This window comes from Ictidomys tridecemlineatus, chromosome 13, assembly GCF_052094955.1.
Source record: "Ictidomys tridecemlineatus isolate mIctTri1 chromosome 13, mIctTri1.hap1, whole genome shotgun sequence".
Classification (NCBI taxonomy): domain Eukaryota; kingdom Metazoa; phylum Chordata; class Mammalia; order Rodentia; family Sciuridae; genus Ictidomys; species Ictidomys tridecemlineatus.
In genome coordinates, this window is record NC_135489.1 from 45,988,952 (window position 1) to 46,011,358 (window position 22,407).

At 41.8% G+C, this 22,407-nt stretch overlaps 2 protein-coding genes across 3 annotated transcripts in view; one reads left to right on the plus strand and one right to left on the minus strand.

The window, feature by feature from the left end:
- The window catches only part of Npc1 (NPC intracellular cholesterol transporter 1), a 49,023-nt gene extending 48,200 nt beyond the window's left edge, over window positions 1–823 (plus strand). For both annotated transcript variants that reach the window (XM_040274356.2, XM_005329038.3), the window contains exon 25: window positions 13–823. In XM_040274356.2, the coding sequence (XP_040130290.2) occupies window positions 13–95 (83 nt within the window). In that variant the 3' untranslated portion in view covers window positions 96–823. The remainder of the gene's footprint in view (window positions 1–12) is intronic.
- Window positions 535–21,578, minus strand: Rmc1 (regulator of MON1-CCZ1). The gene is made up of 20 exons (XM_005329039.5): window positions 21,311–21,578; window positions 20,515–20,591; window positions 17,882–17,966; window positions 16,590–16,646; window positions 15,573–15,659; window positions 14,324–14,464; window positions 13,931–14,034; window positions 12,347–12,436; window positions 12,153–12,258; window positions 11,126–11,237; window positions 7,611–7,655; window positions 7,312–7,365; window positions 5,807–5,935; window positions 4,884–4,990; window positions 2,618–2,737; window positions 2,242–2,319; window positions 1,848–1,952; window positions 1,692–1,760; window positions 1,385–1,610; window positions 535–696 (listed from the first exon to the last, which is right to left on the minus strand). Exons 1-20 carry the CDS (start codon window positions 21,410–21,412, stop codon window positions 617–619), a joined length of 1,974 nt encoding a protein of 657 aa, XP_005329096.1. The 5' UTR covers window positions 21,413–21,578; the 3' UTR covers window positions 535–616.
- Window positions 21,579–22,407: the final 829 nt, after the last annotated feature.

Below are 22,407 nucleotides of genomic sequence, written 5' to 3' on the forward strand. Positions count from 1 at the left end.
TCTCTTTCATAGGCCCATCATTAAATAAAGCCAAAAGTCGCACCACCCAAGATCGGTACAAAGGCACAGAGCGAGAACGACTCCTAAATTTCTAGCCTTCTTCAAGGGTTTGTGACTTTGAACTGTGTCAAGGGGTCGGTCTGTTTACCACTGGACAGTAACTGCATCATCAAGACTGAGCTGAACACCCGATGTTCCAGGCCTGGGGCTGTTGGACAGAGCTTCAGATGTCCTGCTTTTAAACTCAGGAATGTGCATGTGACTTGGTGACTTGTGAAGCAGTATTATGAAATCTGAAGGGACCTTTGGGACACTAAAGCCTCCCCCACCCCCCACCTAGTCCTTCAGGAAAGAAACCTCATGTTTGACAAGAATGACACGTAGGGTAATTGTGAATGTGATCTGCTCATGAACACTGTTTAAAGGCCAATCTACACACTGGCTCCTTTTTTGGGGGAGTAAGCCATCATACACATTCTATACCATATTTTTTAGTAACATTTGAGGATATTGTAGATATACTTTATTATGAAATTTTGTAGTTTAAGAGCTTTATTAATGCAATAAATTAACTTTGTACACATTTTTATATATATATATATATATATAAAAAAGCCTAGAATGTTGTAGGCCTCATTAGAGCTTGGTCTCCAAAAACCTGTTTGAAAAAAGCAACATGTTCTTCACAGTGTTCTCCTATGAAGGAAAATAGAGATTTAATTACTATTAGGTGTGACAGGAAAGGAAAACAAGAAAATGTAGCTCACAGATTGTATACTGGGTTTTAACTTATTTTTCTTTAATAAAATACCTGTTTTCCTAACTTTTGGGGTTGCCCTTTCTACTACAGAACTAGTACCTTCATAATTCCTAGCAAGTCACCATGTGCTCAGATGAGCAAAAAAACTAAATGGAAGTGATTTGTACCCGTTGTTGGGGTCAGTACCATCTTGCACTGGATGCTAAGAGAAAAGGTTGGCAGTCCTAAATTGGAGTCCGTCCTAAGAAGAAATGTCTTAGATTTTATCACTATTTGGAGATGAGTAATTAGCCAGTGTTTCAAGGCTTACTAAAAGAATGCTTCCATTTTAGGCAAGAATCATTTAAAACCCTTAGGCCACAGTTTGCTCTCTTGTTCCTGAATGTCTCAACCCAAAACACCTCTGCTGTGAGTTCCAAAGTGTAATTAATTCATATTAATTACACCCATGTGATGAATCCAAAGTTTAGACCACAGGCTAGGTTAGCTGTTGTTAAGAACTTTCATTTCCAGAAAAGCTAACATAGGAATCCTCCTTACACAAAAGCTGCCCACCCACATTGGGTTCCTGCTACTACATGAGTCTTCGGTTACCCCAGGTTTTCCCCTAGCAAGTATACTCACCTGGTGTGAAATTAGGGTTTCCTCGCAAACGCTGGTTTCGCTGTTCAAAAAACCGAAATATAGTATAGAAAAGCATATTGTCTTCGGTCTGCTTTGCAGCATCTAAAAATTTCCGTGCAGATATGTTGTCATGGCCACCAATGCCCCGGATAAACCTCAAGGCAGCTAATACCTGGTGTTTGGACAGAAGAACTTCTACTATCTCGTCATTGGCTGTTGAAAGTCGCTGGAAGGGAGAGAGAAGTGCAGATCAGAGCAAGTGACAAAAACACTTGTGCTGACTGAAGCTGTGACAGACCTGCATTACCTTCAGCATATCCAGAGACAGCTGATGAGCAGGAGGGTAAAAACTCTCGAGGGACAGCAGCAGACAAGCCTGCAAGACAGTTTCAGACGAGCCTCAGTTGGAAGTAATATTTTAAGCTTTTAATCACAACAAGAATAAAAATCTGGTGATACACACCAAAGGTTTGGAGTCGCTGAGCACATGGTACTGCAGGAACTGGTGCAGCATGTAAAAGCGGTTGTGCTGGACAAGTGTCTTGATGACAAGTTCATGTAAGTAATGCTGGGAACAAAACAGAAGGACATTTCCAGTGGCTTAACTATGACAGACGGGGCACTGCCTGAGGACTGCAGGCAGCCACTGACTTGGGCAAATGTTTCAGTTATGATGAGAAATGGTTTCAACCCAACTTGATATTACACTTTCATTCCAACTCAACAATGGGGGATGTTCAAGTCACTCAAAGTTCTGTGTCAGGTATGCAGACCCTTCTAGTGAGTAAAATTGTCATCTAAGACTGAAAGTGCTTTTATTTAATTCCTCTTAGGATGACAAATGCCAATAAAGTTACCTGTACTGTAATCTGAAACTGGTTAAGAGAGCGAATATATTCCATCAGCACAGCTATCACAAATTTATGTGGCATCTCCTACAGAGAGAAGAGTGGATTTTTAAGCACCAGAATTAACAAAAGGAACTACATATAACTCTTTTATCCTACCCTGTACTTGTGCCCAGAGTAAAATGGCCCAGTTTGGTTTTGCACTGATCTCAGAACCACACGAAGGGCAATTCCATGAGTTCTGATATGAGAAACCAAAGTACCAGCAAAGGCCATCACCCAAAGCGGCTCCAGCTAGCCTAGTCAGAGTGTGATTTCTACGACTTCCCCACAACAACCCATTTGGAGAATTCTTGGTCCCAAAAAGGCTGAAAAGCTGTAGCACCTTATTTTCGGCGAATGCTGACAGCACATGGGTGTACATGTCAGACTGGTCCACCACAGCCTGGGTCCGGGTGGGCCTTTTGAGAGGCGGGTTGCTCCGGCTCTGCCCTGCTTCTACTGCCTAAAGGGATAAATCACAGGTGTTGATCTTATTAGCTGTCTTCTAGAGAAATGGTACCAATTACAGTTAATCCCCAAAGACTGAAATTCCATGATGGAAACCTAAGACAAGACAGAGGACAATTTCACTATTTAGAGAAAACTTCCTGTGCCAACTTGGGATGGTGGCAGGTCAGAGTTGATCATTTCGGAAATATTGAAGGTGGATCCATGGTAGGTGAAACTATAAGCCTAAGTCACACTTTTCTCTTCAGATACATCATACTCTTTTTAATCTCTGAAAACTTTCAACCTCCTTAATATTCTTAATCCTAAACTATGGCATTTGTTAACTAATAAAACAAAATGGCTAGCTTGTTTTATGAAGCTCTGACTGACAATAAAGGTTGCAATGAGAATATTGGGATCTTTTTTTAAAACTTGTTTTGTTGTGACGCTAGGGATGGAACCCAGGACCTCATGTACGTTAGGCAAGTACTCTGCCATTGAGCTACACCCCTAGCCTAGTATATCGGATTTTTTTTAAATATTTTTTTAGTTGTAGTTGACACAATATCTTTATTTTATTTATTTTTAATGTGGTGCTGAGGATCGAACCCTGCGCCTCGCACATGCTAGGCAAGCACTCTGCCGCTGAGCCACAACCCCAGCGCAGTATGTCAGGATTTTTCACGGAAAGCCCCAGCTCCCCAAATATGACTAAGATGGGAGAGACCATGCTGTGAGAAGACCTTAACTATTTTGCCTCATGTTTCAACACAGTATAGACTCATGCATGTTCTCCAGTAGCTGTGGGTGCAGCCTGAGACCCCACATTTCTGTAGCTCCAGGTGCTTGCCATCTCCATGAGTGGGCTGCACCCACAAATGCTGAGTCTGTGAAACCTGGTGGCCATGTAGGGAAGCCCAGAACTGCCATCTGGGGGCAGACCTTCTGACTGCCACAGCCCAAGACACCAACAGCAGAGGGGTCTGGGAAAGCTCAGCCATACCTCGTGGCTGACGGGATGGGGCAGAGAGGTGATCCAGGCAGCCCGCCTCCTTCAGCAGCCTGCTTCAGACCTGCTGCCCTTGAAGAGCTAAAGGGGAGTTTCTGTGCGTGTTGTTTAAAACCACTTCCAGCATTAGGACTAATCAGGCACTTGATGTGAAATAATTTCTCCTGCTTGTCCTAAACTTTTCTTTCTTGCTTCAGAAAACATGATGCACCAATAGTACAGTACCTGGTCATAAGCCATGTTCATTATTTCTAGCCCCTCACTACAAACTGAAAAGCATCAGTCTGCTCAGGATACTGATGGAATTCTAGGATAAATCTTATTTTTGTACTTATTACATCCTAAAGCAAAAGGAAGAGGTGTGATAAATAATGGAAACTGCATTTCTAATTGCTAAGACCAAGCTCTAGCAATGTACAAGGACCTGTTTATGTGTAAGATCAAAACATTGGTTAAAAAGCAAGGCAAAGGGCTGAGGCTGTAGCTCAGTAACAAAGCGCTTGCCTAGCATGTGTGAGGCATTGGGTTCAATCCTCAGCACCACATAAAAATTAACAAATTGGGGCTGGGAATGTGGCTCAGGCGGTAGCGCGCTCGTTTGGCATGCGTGCGGCCCGGGTTCGATCCTCAGCACCACATACCAACAAAGATGTTGTGTCCGCCGAGAACTAAAAATAAATAAATATTAAAAAAAAAAATTTCTCCCTCTCTCTCTCTCTCCTCTCTCACTCTCTCTTTAAAAAAAAAAATTAACAAATAAAATAAAGGCATTCTGTCCATCTACAACTACTAAAAAAAAATTTTAAAAAAAAGCAAGGCAAAAATGAGATGGCACACTGCATGTCCTATTGCCACCCTGCCCTCTGCACACATCAAACCTCAGTGACTTTATGCTATCAAAATCTTGCATTTTAATGGCTGAGGAATTAGGGGGTTGGATTCGAGGTCTCACTCAAAAGCTCCTGTGTCAATGCAGGAATGCTCAATAAAAGGATTAGATTGTGAAACAGCCATCTATAGACTGAGACCTCTGAAACCATGAGCCCCAAATAAACTTTCCCTTCTCTAAAATCGTTCCTGTCAGGTGTTTTGGTCACAGCAATGAAAACGCTGACTAAAACAGGGCTTGGTTATAAAGTATCTAACTTACCATCACGTAACTCTGCTCAGCATCCAGGTACTTTTTATACTCATGGTTGAGTTTATCAAACACAGTGGCTATCACAGGCAGTGTGGCTCTGTCTGACTCACTCAACACTGGAAAGAATACAATACAAAATCAAACCAACTATGTAATCTTTGGAATTTCAGCGTTTTGCTGATGACTCTTAATCTGAAAAGGTTGCTGATAACATTCTTTTAAAGGGCGTTCAAAGAAATGTTACATATATTTTTTAAATATTTATTTTTAGTTGTAGATGGACACAATATCTTTATTTTTATGAGGTGCTGAGGATTGAACCCAGGGCCTCACTCGTGCTAGGCAAGCATTCTACCACTGAGGCACAACCTCAGCCCAAAGAAATGTTATATTTTATAGAACCAGCAACTGAAAAATCTCGTAAAAAAATAGCTAAGGCAAGATACTAGAAGATGATTTGGGGTTTGGGGTATTTTTTTTTAAAGCTTTGAAATAGGGTTTCACTATGTTTTCCAGGCTGGTCTCAAATTCATGGGCTCTTCTGCCTTAGCCTCTCAAATACTGGAACCACAGGTGTGCACCACCACACCTGGCTCAGGACATTCTTCAAGCAGCAATATCTGCAGTTCATGACTCGGATTCTGGAAGATATTTGTTTTAACACTAGAGGTAAAGGGCCCACTCCATTGTGTATGCTCATTTTCAAGTCTGCTTTCATCTGGAACTATCAATTTTCTAGTCTTTTCTACTGAATTCTCTACAAACCATGTTTATTTCTCAGCCTATCCAAGGGATTACATAAGCCATCTTTCAATTAACAAAACAAGTCTATAGGTTGTAGACCTTGTGTTACCTCCCCATAACGGGGAGGGTGGTGGCAGCACAAGCCTACTATGGAAACAAGACTAACAAAGGAGGATTCTTTAGCTTACTCTGTGAACAGACAGACAGGATGACCATCTTGCACTCCTTCCTCTGGAGAAGAAAGTCCATTAATCTTCCTTTATCTGGCAAGAGATTTACTATGGGCTGGAGTTTCACCTGAAGATTCCAGAGGTAACCTGGATTTTAAGAGGCAGCAAATTTAATGATATAGTACAAGTCAGAATAAAAGTCCAACAAGTGGTAATCCTAAACACTCATGGAAAAAACACAAATATTGTTAATGGTCCTTTCTTTCTATCCAAAGTCAGGACACTAAGAAACATATCTGACAACAGAAGGACAGGTTATCAAACTTTCTGCTTGCCTAAGCTGATCCCTTGAAAGCAAGTTCTACATTTGGAAGCATGTCAGTGGTGTATGTCCCTAAATATGGAGGACAGCAGGTTCTTAACTCCAAATAGGACCACAGTACCTAGCCCCTTTAAATGTTTCACATAGAAAAAGATGTTAACATATAGCATCAACATCAGCCCAAACTTGGGTCACTCTGCAAGCTCTCAGTGGGATTTCATAACTCACTTATCAACCCTGATGTGTACTGAATGCCCCCCACTGCAGGCAGACAGGCCAGTGCAGTCTTTCTCAATTGAAGTTCCACAGGAGAACAAAGCACTCATCAAAAATGACCAGAATGTGGGCTGGGATTGTGGATCAGAAGAGCGTTCACCTCGCATTTGTGAGGCACTGGGTTTGCTCCTCAGCCCACATAAAAATAAAAGTGTCCACCTATAACTAAAAAAATAAATATTAAAAAAAATGACCAGAGTGGGCTGGGGTTGTAGCTCAGTTCTCATACATGAGGCCCTGGGTTCGATCCTTAGCACCACATAAAAATAAAAATATAAAAATAAAATAAAGATATTGTGTCCATCTACAACTAAAAAAAACTTTTTTAAATAACCAGAGTGGCCACTTTCTCAACTGTCTTTAGGCAGAACAAAGCTAGTGCGATTATAGATGCCCAGGAGAAACAAGTTCATGATACACAGGATGCACACAGCATCAGGGCTTTCTCCTTGAGAATCCCAGAAGACAGGAAATACACAAGTAACTCAAGACTAATATAGAAAGTTCTCTAAGGGAAAAAGATACAATATGATTACCCAGGAAGAGACAAAAAACCAGCTGGGGAAACTTCACCAGCAAGGTGAGAAAGGGGAATGGGCTTCTAGGCACACGTGGGAATGTTGGTGGGGGACAATAATGGAGACCCCATGCCATGGTGTCTGGCTTTTCAAAAGGGACTTATAGTAGGGGCCTGCTGCTTTAGTTGTTGCTTTAATTATTAAAAATAACATGGCTTGGGATAAAATGAATGCAGAGCAGAGAGCCGAGTATAAGCTAAAAACAACCCCATTCCCAAAGTTGAAGGAAAAGGTCATCTCTCAAAGATTCATGTCAAAAATGTCACAGGCTACAACTCTGAGGTTAAGTCAACGAGCACTATTTTCTTACATGACGATTGTCCTTGACTGTCTCCCCTGAGACATACCTTGGCTTGCACTGATAATGATGTCAGGTTGAAAGACAATCCAGGATGAAGAATCTACACATTATAGGAAATTCTAAATCAGGAAGAAATGTAAACAAAGGGGAAGCCCAGGTTCAGTTAGCACTGGCCCACCTCCATGTGCTAATCTCACTCTACGTAAGCCCCAAATGCTTAGGAAAGATCGCAGGGCCTTCTCCACAGGCGCCTTGGGCTGGTGGCAGGGATACTCCAGGACCAGCTGTAAAGAAGATGCAACCACTGCCCACTCTGGGCAGTGCCAAGGCCTTTGTAAAGGATACAGAGTTTACAGGGAACAGGAGACTGGCTGGTCACAGCAGCAGGACCTACAAATTGAGAAAATACAGAGTGATGAAGCAGTCAGAAAATGCTGCAAACACTGTACTTAAGATGCAAAAGGTGGGCTAGGGATGTGGCTCAAGCGGTAGCGTGATCGCCTGGTATGCGTGCGGCCCGGGTTCGATCCTCAGCACCACATACCAACAAAGATGTTGTGTCCGCCAATAACTAAAAAATAAATATTAAAAATTCTCTCTCTCCTCTCTCACTCTCTCTTTAAAAAAAAATTAAAAGAAAAAAAAGAAAGATGCAAAAGGTGACACTGTTTAAGGCCCTCAGTAAATGCTCACTTGACTGTAGGAAAAGCACTGTCCTGTCTCACTATAACTGCAACACATAGGGAAGAAGAGGGAAGGAGTCGAGAACAATCCATGAAAATGTCTCCTCCGCAGACATGATGGCACATGCCTATAATCCCAGCAGCCTAGGAGGATGAGACAGGAGGATCACAAGTTCAAGACCAGCCTCAGCAACTTAGCAAGGCCCTAAGCAACTTAGTGAGACCCTGTCTCAAAAAAGGGGGACGGGAGTGGGCACTGATGTGGCTCAGTGGTAAAGTGCCCCTGGGTTAAATCTCCAACACCAAATAGAAAGGGAGGAAGGGAGGGGGGAGGAAGGAAAAAAAAAGAATGAACAAAGGAAACAGAAAGAAAAGGTTTCCTCAAGGAGGAAAAACCATGTCAAGGCTACATTCACAGTTTTAATGACCAAAGATGTCACCTTGCATACATACACATTAAAGAACTGAGAAACTGACCAAGGTGATTCAAAATTGAGTATCCAAATTCACTGTTTCAAATAAAAATGGTTTGTGATTTAATAATCTAAATAATCAGTTTGAATATCCACTGCACAGACTAGGCCCAGGCACAGAGAGCTGTCTGGGAAACAGATCTACCCAAATTAACCCAAGCCTCACATGCTAGGGACTTGGGACAAACAGTTACCCTGTTCAGGTGTCATGTGGGCAGTTGTACAAACTAAATAGTTTGTAAACAGTTCTGTTTCCATAACCCAGGTACAATCAATCAGTGGGTGGGAAGGTGATGATTTTCAGTAGACCACACACCCTATTTTGGGGGAGAGCCCAGATGGACAGGCTTCAGCACTGGCTGGACCTACACTTGAACTGAGCCAGTGGCCCTCAACACCACAGCACACTGATTCACGTGCCCCTGGGGAGAACTCCCTTGAGTTTTTTAAGTTCCCCAAATGATCCTAATATGTAGTTAAATGGAGACCACTGGTTTAACAGGCCAAAATCAGAAGCAATAAAGGGTAGCTGACTCTTCCCCAAACTGTTGGTTACAAAACAGCCCATTCAGCTCTTGAATGAACCCCACCCCATGGTAGCACAGGGTGACATACAGAGTGTCAAGTCTGCCAGGGGCTCACAGATCAGCAAGAGTCAAAATGAAAGGCCAGTAACCTCAAAACAAGCTTTGCCAACCCACAATCCCTAGAACTCCACAGACTCCACCGGGCTCTTGGATTCCTCCTAATGCTGGAGCTATTATTTTGACCATGCCTGCCACTTGTTTTATCAAAATGAGTCAAGGAGCACCCAAGGGACTAGACCTTTACAACTGGCTCAGAGCTGAAGATTTTAAATATTTCAAGCGATTTTTCCCCGAATTCACCAGTACTTTTCATGTTAATTGGGCAACAGATATAAGCTAATCATCTGAGACAATCTATTCTTTTAGTGCAAACATAATTACCCAGGGAAAACTGAGATGCAGAAAAGAGGTGAAAAAAACAAATATCTGAGAGAACCAGCTTCTTCTTCTAGACCATGCAGGAAAGCAATTAAGCTTTTGGCTGATCAGCAGGATGGGCAGGTGGCCCACAGGTGCTTTCACTAAACTACCACCCACCATGAGCCTGACTCTCACTCTTCCTTGGGAAAAGCAGGAGGAACTCATGAGTGCAAGGGAGTCCAACCATGGGATGCCACCTCACAGGTGTTCCTCTTAAGAACAAAACAAGGCCACCAGAGTCCCAAACATGAGCTGTCAACTATGGTTTACATTGAGACTTTGACTACCTAACTGTGAACTCCAATCTCCCTTTAAAAGAAAGCAGAATACTGTCTTAAATTCTTGAAATAAATTTGCTTTGGGAGCAGGCAAAAGCTGGTTCTTTCCCCTTCTTCTGAAATCCTGACTCCCTTTGGACTTCTTCCCCCTGAAGCCAGAATAGACAGGCAGAAAGGCAAGGGTCAGATCCCCAGAATGGAGGAAATTGAAGCGTTAATTCCTTCAGAGCCCTTCCTCCACCCTAGGAAGATAACCAGCCCCAGCTCTAATCTGTTGCTTTTAAAGCAACCAGTTCCAGGAATTGCCCCTCCCTGCAGGGAGTTATAAAGTTGTTAATGTGTCCTGGGCTGCTCCATCCCGCCCTTTCCTCCCCTCCACCCCAAATCCATCTGCTTCTCACCTTTTGGCCAGCCCACCAAGCACCTCCTAGGCCTAGTCACATACACAGGAAGGAGAAAGATAAGAGGAAGAGAGCAGGAAAACAAAGGAAGCCTAAGACATAAAAAGGCAGAACACCTTGCTTCTTGGGATACCAGGATATCAGCTATGGCCCTCTTCTCCCTCCCAGGAGAAAGCTGTTACCCTTTTTAAGTAAACCCTGCTTTATGTGCTTGCCTTGACGTGCTTCTCTAATGTTCAAACTTCAACATTTGAAAGGAGCAGAACTCGTCACAGGTAACCAGCAGTATCACACCAACCTTTCTGGGCAGGAGGACAACTGATTTGCAATAAACCAAGAACCACAGCTCTAAGTTCTTATTATTAGCACTGATCACAAGAGAATGCAGGTATTATAACTAGTGACACAGAATGTGAAAAGACAGGGAAGAGTAACCCCAGATTAAAATAAGAGCCATCAGCAGCCCAGTTTAATTGCAGGGTTACAGAGCTTAGGCAAAGAGAAAATCTTAAGTGGTTATCAACATTAAAAACCTTTCAGCTCCAACGCATAATCACAATTCTCCATTTTAAAACTCAGGGAAGAGAAATCATTCTATCTCCTTCAAAGGAAAATATTCTTTTCTCAACACAATTTTAACTTATGCAATTATAATAAGTTGTATTCTTTTTAAAGTAGAACAGACTGGCTGGAGGTGTGGCAAGTGTGAGGCCCTGGGTTTCATCCCCAACAGTGGAGGAAGAAAACATAACAAACATCCCTCCCCCAAAATCACACTGACTGAGGAATCCCTGTGTATCCCTCATAACTTTTTTTTTGAGATGGAGTCTCAGTAAGTTGGCCAGACTGGCCTCAAATCCACAATCCTCCTGCCTCAGTTTCCCGATTAGCTTGGATTGTAGGTGTATGTTACCACCCCACCCCTCATCCCATCTTGAACATGACTCCCAGAGAGCACAACAAGAACCAGAGTACACAGGGAAATAGCAGCACAGGCCTCTCACAGAATCCACTTCACCTGCCATGGGAATCTGATAGGGCTGGATCGATCGAGCTGGAAGCACTGGGTGATGGAAGGTAACCGTGCCATCGAACTCTCCCCGCAACTTGATGTCAAATATCACTGAAGTCTGGGGTGGAGACAAAGGAAGCATTACATCTAATCATTCCAGGTGAGTTTCAAAGTCTGTGTTTGCATTCTATCCCTTCAGGCTAGTTCTAATTTGAGGAGGAATCTGCCATTAACACCACAACTTTCTTTTCCACTTTTACCTCTTCTCACAAATACTTCTTGCACTTATGGCAAGCTTCCTTCAAGAGCTCAAAGTGATTGTTTTTCTTTTTTCATTTTGTGGTACTGGTGATGGAACCTAAGGCCTGACGCACTCTATCATTGAACTATATCCCTAAACCTTTTTTTGTTTTCTTTTGTTTTGAGACTAGGACTAAGTATCTCAGGCTGGCTTCAAAATTTTGATGCTTCTGCCCTGGCCTCCAGAGTAGCTGGGATTATAGGTATGTGCCACCATTCCTGGCTCAAAGTGATTTCAGCAAGTCTTTAACTTGAAACATCTCCAGGAAGGCAAGGGAGGGAAGTGGCTTGTCTACACCAGATGCCCTGGTAACAGCCTACAAGCAGGCAGGCCTCACTTCAGATCTCTTGGGCCCACAGCCTGAAATCACGACTGCCAGGGTCTATCATCTGGGCCCACACAGGGGTGCAGAGGTCATGGATGCACACCCCTCTGTGGTTCTGCAGGTAACTCTCAGCTGGCTCAACCAAATAATTGTTCCAAAGGTCAAATCTCATGTGTTATTTTCTGCACTAGTTTTTAATTATCCTTAGTCAACTGTCAGGGGAATCACTTTTTTCTAAACCATTTACAATATCAAACCTCTTTCCACCTAGAAGACCAAAAGTTAAAGAGCATAAAGAGCACTTTCTAGCCCTTATTCAGAAGTTTTGCCAATTTTCACAGTGCTAAGTTTTAATCAGCTCTAACCTGTACACACACAGATCAGATTCCCCAGAAAAGAACTCATACCTCTGTATCCTGATGATGAACGACTACCAGGTTGTCCACCACGTTGAGGGCAAACTTTCCCGTCCTGTTTAACTTTAATATGTGCATCTTTTTACAGGCACCCTCTCTGAAGGACAACAGAATAGTCAAAAAACAGAGCAACAGGCTTTACTTCATTATTTCAAATCAGAGAAAGAGGAAAGTATGAAATGTACCGTGGTAAATGATACAAGACCACCTCTGCTCCCGTGCTATTGGAGGTCCGAGAATGATGTCGCAGGAAGAGAACATAAAGCTGCCCATATCTAATCAGAAGACAGACATGAGTCACATTTTTGCCATTTAAAATTTCTTCCTTCTAAATGCTGAATTATGCAGTCATAGTTAAATAAACTGTGAGAACTCACTTAATAAGACTATTTTGCAGCCAACAAAAATGTTTACAAAGAAACTGCAGTTAATGACGCAAAGCCTATCATAAGCTTCAGTGGAGAAGGGAATACAAGATTAAATAAATATAGTTTGATCACAACCTTTCAAAAGAAAATCATAAATCTAAACACAGTTCAAAAGTATTAGGAAGGGATACTTGCTGTTAATAGCTATCCTTGAGTGGTAATAAGCTATGGCTACTTTCATTTTCTATCTTTGCTTTCCAAGTTTTATATAATGAGTGTATATTCTTTAGTAATAGGAAAATATAATTACTACTCATTTTAATTATCACCTAATAAATGTTGTTGTGAGCAGCTCCTGAATGCAAATTTCTAATTCACTGGTTAATACCACACTGGGCTTGCCACATGGATGAGGAGGAAGCTGAAGGGACAGGGAATGGATCTCCAAACCCACTTCATCCAAGACTGCTCTCACTTTATCTGTTTTCTAAACTGGGATGCCAAAGAATAGTATGTTTAAAAAAAGAAAAGAAGAAAAAGCATGCTACTATTTAAAATTTTTTAAGTTTAGAAACCCACAGAAGAATCAAATACTTTAGAAGCAAATTTTTTAATAACTGTTGAATTATGGATATGGGCATGCAGAGAGTTCTTTGTTTCCATTTTTGTGTTTGAAATTTTCATTACACAGCTTAAAAATGAGATATGTTTTTCTAAATGAAAATATACCTTCCTATATCAATAATTCATTTCCATGTTTATTAGATGAACAGATTTTTATATTTAGACCAATTATATTTTAGCTACAAAAAGTCCTTGTTAGACTTTAACTCACAAACTAAACAAGAAAATCTAAAAGATAATTAAAAAATAAATTGGGCTCGATGTGGTGAAACATGCCTATAATCCTAGCTACCTGGGTGGCTGGGGCAGGAGGATCACAAATTCAAAGCCAGACTGAAGAACTTAGTGAGACCCTGTCTCAAAATAAAATTTTAAAATAGCTGGAGATGTATCTGGGTTCAATCCCCAGTACTGAAAAAAAAATTTTTTTTTGATGTATCTGACTAGAGAGGTAAAAAAAACCTTCCCTAAAATCAAAAAGCTAGTAAAAATTTAAAAGAAAATCCAAAGATTTTCTATATTCATAACATCTAAGTAGTACATGTCATAGAGAGTCCTTATGAGTTCAAAGGGTCCTTTCCTTGAGAAAAGGTCACTACTGTCATGCTCAAAACACACTTCTAGGACTGGAGATATAGCTCAGTAGAGTGCTTGCCTTACATGCACAAGGCCCTGGGTTCAATCCCCAGCACGAAAACAAAAACAAAAAATATACCACATTCCTATTACTTATGTAACTAGAAGCAATTACAAGAAGAAATTGTCTCAAAGACCTACATGGTCGCCATTGCAATGTCTCTTTCAGAAAGGCTGAGCTTAGTTGACTTTGGTGCAGCGGGTAATTCAATCTCAAACTTGGGCAGCTTTGACATAGTGCCAGCCTGTTTAGGGAGAGAAAGTTTTAGGAAAAGCTTATTAAACTTCTTCAATATTTTTTCTTTTCCTACATTAAATCAATGAAGTGAACCCAATCTTTCCATCCTTTCCAATGGTCCACTCCTGTGTTCTGTACTCACAGCTCCAGAGTAAATCTTTCTTGGAGTTGATGGGATGGTGTAGGGTGCCCTCTACTGGCCATAGTGGTAAGGTTTGTGTTAGAGGAACTTGCCCCTTTAAAAAGGGGTAGGAGTGGGGAAAAGGAATTTTTTTTAAGGGGGAGCTTAATCTTACCCTAAAATAAAAAGGCTGAAGAACATTTTCAAGAACTGTGGTAGACAGCAGAATCACAGCACTCTCGGGACAGTACATGTACCAGTTCACATTGATATTATGGCTCTTCAGGAGTTTCAGGCTCCGTTTCTCAGGCAGTACCTGAGGCAAAGTTCAAAACACAGAATCTTCATTTTAAAAACAGAAAAGTATCAGAAGATGATACAGTAAATTAAGGAAGATAAAATTCACAAAAATCCCACTGAACTAAATAGAAAAATGTCATTTGTGTTTATTACAGCTACTATTCTTGGAACCCTATGCTCAATGCTTTTCATACTCATCTACTCTTCACAACCCTGGAGAAGTGGACATCATTAGCTCTTTGTAACAAATGAGAAAATAAGTCTCAAAGAAGCTAGGGAGCAATTTAATAAAGCAATTTTAGCCTATCAGGTTGTTTCAATCCAAAGTCCATGTCAGAGCCTCCACACGCCTGGGGCACCAAGCACCAAAGAACAAGGAACAAGGAAGTTCTCATCAAGGAAATGATCAAAACACACTGATACCCCCAGAGCCCTGCATATTAGGCCAGTCACCACCAGGCCTGCAGCAGCTCTGCCTTCTGTCTGATCTTATCTCCACTCCAGTTTGCACTAGACCTCCCTTTTCTAACTGAAGCATTTATGAGTCTCTGAATGTAAATGCAGTAATTTATATTCAGATACATAATGATACATAAAGAACAGTATACAGAGCTCAAAAAACATGCTTATGGAGAGAAGTGGTAAAATAAACTGTAGTATATCTACACAGAACACTATTCAGTCAGAATAAAAATCAGAAAGGTTGGGATATGAATCAGTATAAAATACTTTCCTACCATGGTGAGGCCCTGGGTTTAATCCCTAGCATCACAAAAAAAAAAAAAAAAGACACAACATGAAAGATGTCCAAGATATACGGCTATGCAAAAAAAAAAAAAAAATCCAGCTGAAAGTTTATAGACAATATTCCTTTTGTGTAAAAAAAAAAATAATAAAGTACGTGTGTAGAAAAACATGGAGGACCATGCATGTCCATCATAATAGTTATTTCTAGGGACGATGGGGATTCTACTTTCTACCCATAATTAAGAGAAAAATTAAAAACATATGCAAGAAAGACTAATGCTCTAGAATCTCAAAATTTCTCTTTAGTGCTAAATTCAAAAGGCTGCCAAATTGCTATCACCCTCTTCTCCAGCAAACATAAATGATAAACCTAATACCTGGTAAAATTCGATTCCTTGATCTGTTATGAAGACAATTTCAGTAGAACTAGTCCAGCAGAATCCTAGTATGTTGGCATTCTTGGTCTGAAAATAATAAAGTTTTCATTTACTTATTTGTTTAATAAGAAAGGCATGAGTAACTTTCTTCAAAAACTTAAATTTAAATGCTCTGCTGTTTGTATCACTCTTTAATGGAAGTTATCTAGAAAGCTTACTTACTAACAAATCAAATTTTCTTTTAAATACAGCTTTCTGTGATATTTGCCCATAATATATCAAGACCCTAAATCTTCCTTAATTCCTTTAGTCATAAGAACAGAGGAAGCCTGAGTTTTGTGAAAAAAATAACTGACCAGAGCTCAGAAACATCAAGTTCATCAAGTAGCATTGATATTCACACATAGAACAACTATAGAACTGGGGGGGGGGGTTACATGCCGATGCCTCTTCCTGTTGAGGAGCCCACCCTGAACTCCATTAACAAAAGAGTTCCAAAGATGCACAAAGTCGTTCCCCATGCATTAGAGGCATCGGTTAGTTTCCCTTGTGCAATGGACACTGAGTTAAGCCTCCTCCGGCCTAGTTTATTATACTCAGCAAATCTAATTAACATGGATTAGAATCTCCACCTGGGAAAAAACAGCAAGCATAAGGAAAGCAGAAAGAACAATAAACTGAGGAAAGAAATAGTGGGAGACAGGAAAAAATTCCTCCCTGAAAACCTCCAAAGGAGGCACATGCCTGCCAGCCCAGTGTGGAAGCCCAGGACCCAAACAGCCACTAACAAGGCTGCGGGTAACAACTGTCACCCATTCACTCTTCTCAACTCCACTTGACACATGAAGAGACACATTTTCAAAACTGGGAAAACTGTCCAGTGTCCTAGAGGAAACTCCTGGCCAAGCTCAGCATTTCCACAAGCCTGATTCCAAGATGGTGCCTCCACCACCTGCTCACAGCTCTCCACCCACAACCCACAGCCAAGCCACCAGGTGAGGAAGGAACCACCCATACCTTGCACTCTTGTGTGTATTCCAGCTGAGAGTTATCAGGGATAAAATTACAAAAATCCTGTAAGAACAAAATAAATAGGGAAAAATTTGGATTGGGCAGCATACTGCCAACCTACTTGACATTCTACAAGATAAATCGAAAAAGCTAATTAAATTTAAAAACTTATCAGAAAATAACAAATACTCAAAATTAGAAAGATATAGAGAATAATGTGGATAATCTGCTTTCTTAAAAACAGCAGGTTTATCATTCAAATAAAAAAAAAATCTAATTATTTAGTTACAAGTTTAGAAACTGATTTTCAAAATTCATTCCTCAAATGGGAAATGTCAGAGAAATGGGTTTTACAAGAGGCTTCCCAGAAATTCCAACAATGAATAGTGATTGAAGAGATAAGGGCAGGATTTTGCCATTCTTTCCTGACAGCTTTTCCTCTACTTCACAAGGTCAATGGTGAAGTGCCAAGAAGCTGCTCCACTAGAAATATCTGTTCCTACTGGATCCCAGCATTCAGCAATGAAAGAAATAAACACAGCAACCCAGATAAGGCCAATATACCAAGAAACCAAAACCATTCCTCACATAGTCCATGCTGCTAGCTACCAAACAGCACAAAAACGCAGGAAGTTTCAAATTACTTTTAAAAAGATCTTAAGTCAAAAATGTCAGATTCAGGGCTGGAGTTGTGGCTCTGTGGTGGAGTGCATGCCTAGCATGTGTGTGAGGCACTGGGTTCAAACCTCAGCACCACATAAAAATAAATAAGCATATTGTGTTCATCTACAACTAAAAAAATAAATAAATAATGTGAGATTCATTTATCTACTCAAATCTATTTCTTACCTTCAAATACTCAAACATAATGTTACACAACTATACCTTTGGGGACAGTTTAAAAAAAAAGTTTCACAACAGTCATTAATATGGTATTATGTAAAAATGTGGATGTGTAACCGATGTGATTCTGCAACTTGTATTTGGGGTAAAAAATGGGAGTTCATAACCCACTTGAATCAAATGTATGGAAGATGATATGTCATGAGCTTTGTAATGTTTTGAACAACCAATAAAAAAAAAATTAAAAAAAAAAAAGAAAAAAAAAGTTTCCTTTAAACACTGCAATTTTGCAATTCCTCTCTTCCAACTGGTTTTTTGTTTTTTTGTTTTAGTGATGGGGATCAAATCCAGGGCTTTGAGCATGCTGGAAAGGCACTACCATCAAGCTACACCTCCAGCCCCTAATGTACTTGTAATGTTCTCTTTTTAACACTATTTTCAAAGATATGTCTTACCACAGTCTTTGAAGTCCTCTGGACAGCCAGTATCTTATTTTCTAAGGAAAACTTAATGCACTTCACTTCTCCTTTGTCATCCATTCTTTAAGAAAGAATATGTTAAAAGTTAAATTAAACAACTAAATTCTGACTACTGTCATGTACTGGGAAAACAAAAAACAAGATAAATATTCAGAAGGTAGCAAATTCTCGTTGAACATTAGAAGTATGTTGTTGAAGCTGTCAGTAGTATCTTTTCAAACAATAACTGGTGACAACTTGCTAGAGAAGCTTACAGTATAATATACAACAAGTGACTGAAGAATTAGGATCACATGTATTTGTCACCTGAAAAGTAGTTTAGATATAAATAAATACATATGAGCATACAGTAAACTTCTCCACAAATACGGTCTTCTATCCCCACCATTCTTATGGCAACGCTGTCAGAAAGTCCACTGGGGTCCCACTCAATACACAACCAAAGTAATGCACTAGACCGCTCCACCTCCAGACTCTTACAACTCTTCAAACCACACTAAAAAAGAGAACTCAAGGGATGGATTACAAACAGGCACAAGGAAACTTTGGGGGTATGGACATGTCTATTGTCTTGGTTCCATGGGTGTATACATGTGAAAACTTATCACACTATATACCGTTATGATGTGGATATGAGGCATCCCCTGAAAGTTCCTGTGTTAATGCAGGAATATTCAAAGGTGCAATGGTCAGATTATGAGAGCTGCAACATCATCAGTTCATGCTAGTTTGAATGGACTGGGTGATAACTAGAGACAGGTGGGTCATGGCTGGAGGAGGTGGGTCACTAGGGGTATGCCCTGGAAGGGTTCCTCTTCCCTGCAGCCCCTTCCTCTTCCTCTCTCTGCTGCCTGGTCAGCCATGAACACAGCAGCATTTCTCCACCACACCCTTCTGCCAGGATGCTCTGCTTTCTCTTGGGCCCAGACCAATGGAGTCAGCCAACCATAGATTGAAACCTCTGAAACTATGAGCCCAAAATAAACTTTTTCTCCTCTATGTTGTTCCTGTCAGGTATTTTGGTCACACCAACACAAAGCTGACACATATACAGTAAATATGAACAGTCTATCATGGGCCAATCATACCTCAATAAAGCTCTTTAAAACAAAACAAAAAAGTAAAAAAGTTCAACTCCATACCTTCCCCCTCAAGCTCCTCAGAGCTTCCAAATCTAGACTATCATGGGCGGCTCACTTTCCTTTTCTTCATTGTGCCGACCAAGTCTCACCAAGGCCTTTCTAAGCATGCCCTGTTTCCCATGCAATGGAGGTAGCATCTGGGATACTGGTCTTTGCAAAACCTGGCTTAGCCAATCTCCTTTGTCTCTCAGTGGTATCCCTGCCTCTGATATGCTTCCAAAATAATCCAGACTCAAGAATGTGAACAGTGTGATGTTTCCAAACACTGACGGGATCACATCACACCTGACCTGATAAATTTTCAGTAACAAAACAAAGCCCTGATTTCACAGTGGAATATATAAGGTTCAAAGCTGGCTTTTGCCAGTGGTCACACCACTACCATTTCCCTTTCCCCACAGACACTCTAACCTGCAATTACACAGACGTGGGGTCCCCAAAACACCCAGAGTTTACACATGGTGTTCTCTATCTAGAAGGCCTGTCCACTTCACCTACAAATCATCCATTCAAACTTTAAAGCTTTATCCAAAGGCTGCCTCCTCTCTGAGAACACCCTTCTACCTCCCCAACTAGTGGTACCCTAGCCCATCCCCAAATCAAAGTCACATCTTCTGTGTGTTCCCACATTCTGAGCAGAACTCTTATTGCACTTATCATAGCATATAGTACTGTGCCCTCTCTTGTCTCCCACATTAAAATTTATGAGTTCTCCAAAAGGAGCCAGGCTAATTCAAAGTCCTCACTTGCTTGGTGCCTAGCACAAGGGCTGCCATCAGTGTTTGCTGAACAAATGCGGATAAAAGAAAAAAGAGAAAAAAAAAAAAAAGGTCCACTGCTTTCTACCTCAAAAACAGTTTTCCACTAACACAAGCCAACTGTAAATTTTTTTTTTAAAAGTCATCACCAAATTGAGGGCCGACATTGTATGTTCTTCCTCTGTAATCACAGGAATTAAGGTGACTGAACAGTTTGTCACCCAACTGAGACATTTCTGAAAGTTGAAAGGGCTGCTGTTATTCACACCAGCTCAACTTGTGTAAACTGGGACATCCAATCACATTAAGTATAGTGGAAGCCATGATTTTCTTACAGTATATGAGAAACATGAATGTCCTCCATCCACCAAACACTCTAGAAAAACCTGGGCTAAACAGAGTAAGGAAGTCCCCATGCTACCCCCAACTAACCGGAAATGAGTGCATCCATGCACTGACTTGAGGAAGTAGGTGCACTACTTTCAGAGTATTTGGTTCCCACATAAAGGGCTGCACAAACTTCACTCTGACAGATCTAATATGTAGTACCAAGATTGCTCACAAGTGTCTGCTTCCCTCTCCCATCCACCTCCAAACACTCCAGACCTCTTAGGGAATGCAAAGATAAAATCAGGTAACAACTTTTGAATCAGATAAACACCATTGTGTTTACATGTGGAAATTATTCAGAAAATGTCAATACTGTTACCTAAATGAGATGGGATTCCTATCATCTGGGCCTTTAACTACCACCCCAGTAGCACCACCTGATCGAACAGCAAAAACCTAAGAGGGAAAAGAAACAATATTAATAGTCTGAATTTTGAAAGGATCTAGACTCATAATACCAATTTACCAATGATTACTTCTGCTATACCCCATCCTGGATTAAATTAAACTAACAGGAAGCAAATCAAGATGCTTGGAGGGTCACACGAATTTCAAGAAACAAGAGACTAGAAACCCTGGTGATCACAGATGACACTGTCAAAAAGTGAGACCAAAAAGACTCCCATTCCTAGTGTTTCCCACGGTGCAAGATCGCAAGATCGGGTTGAGTGCCTGAGGCTCCAAATCTGAAGCCCGTTTGTGCATCGGCTCCGCTGATGCACTTAAATACGGTCTTTGCTCCCTTAACAGAATTTCAGGGGCGGGGAACGAAAAATCTCTAAATTCTTGGCTGCAAGTATACAATGGCAAATAAAACAAAAGGTGACTAGAAAGGACTGGCGTGCTGAATACACTGGCCAAGGGGCCACTGGGCGGGTGGCGCTGGATACGGATCCACCCTTGTGGTCCCTTTGCTAGGACACCTGGCAGCCGGGCGAGGTGGCGCCGGTCCCTCCGCCCACCCACTGGAAAGGACGGGCGCGGGGACCGTGGGGGAGGCCCGGGCCTGGTCCCTGACTCCCGGGTTCCGCACGCCGACAGCCCCGCGGCACCGGCACAGCGGGCCGCACCCGGCACCCGGCCGCGCGGGGAAGAAGGGCGCCCGCCGCCCGGACCTGCTTGTTGGCCTCATCGAAGAAAACGCAGTTGACCGGGTTCGCCTTCTCGAACTGCACCGGTCGCTCGCACAGCTCTAAATAGTAGTCCTCCTCGCCCATGGCGGGCGCCGCCGCGGCGGCTGGGGGTCCGGAGACGGCCGCCAGCGTGGAGCCGGGCGAGCGGCACCGTGGCGGGGTGCGTGGGGCCGGGAAAGTCAGGCCGGGGCAGAGACGGCGGCGATCCCGGGCCGGCTCCGAGGCTGCTTCCTGGTGCCACGCCCCCACCACTCCCACCACGTGACCACGGCCTTCAGCACTTAAAACGGCCACTTCCCGAGGTGGGGCCCACCTACCGTAATCCCGCCCCGGCGCGAAGGGCTCCTCCCCTTTCCTGGCGGGAGAGCGGTCCTGTGACCTGGAGGTTTGCCCTCGGATGCCGCTAGCCCTGGTCTAAGACTTTCCAGGGGATTTACTATGCGCAGCCTGTGCCAGGGTTCCTGCCTCTGAGAGATTTTAGTAAGAGAGATGATCCGAGAGGCTGGCTGTGAGCTTGCAGCAGGGATGCAATCTAATTTAAATCACAGGTCAGCAAGCCCTTTTTTTAATATGGTTAAAAAAAAACATAAAATTTACCAGTTTATCCCTTTAAAAGCATACGATTCAGTAGTGTTAAGCTTAGTTACAATATTGTGAAACAGATCTTCAAAACTTTTTCATTTTGCAAATCTGAAACTCTACCCATTAAACAACTCTCCTTTCCTCCCTTCTCCCAACCCTGTTGTCTGGGAATTTGACTGCTTTGGGTATAAGCGGAATTTTGCAGTGTCTTTTGTGTCTGGCTTTTTTTTTTTTTTCACTTAGCATAATATCCTCCAGGTCTATCCATGTCTCCATGTTGTAGCATTTCCTTTCTCTTTTTTCTTTCTTTTTTGTACTAGGGAATGAACCCAGGGCCTCCCACATGATAGGCTAGAGCTACACCCCCAACCGAGGATTTCCTTTTTTTCAAAGGCTTCATAATATTCCATTGTGTGTATACACCCATTTACTTTATCCATTTACCTACTGATGCACATTGGGTTACTTCCATCTCTTGACTATTGTGAATAATATTA

Coding starts and splice junctions, on each gene's coding strand:
- Rmc1 (XM_005329039.5), bottom strand. CDS start 21,412: ATGGGCGAGGAGGACTACTATTTAGAGCTGTGCGAGCGACCGGTGCAG. Junction 20,592..21,310: donor TCGATGAGGCCAACAAGCAG/GTCCGGGCGGCG, acceptor TTTCCCTCTTAG/GTTTTTGCTGTTCGATCAGG. Junction 7,366..7,610: donor TCCTGTTCCCTGTAAACTCT/GTATCCTTTACA, acceptor TATAATGTGTAG/ATTCTTCATCCTGGATTGTC.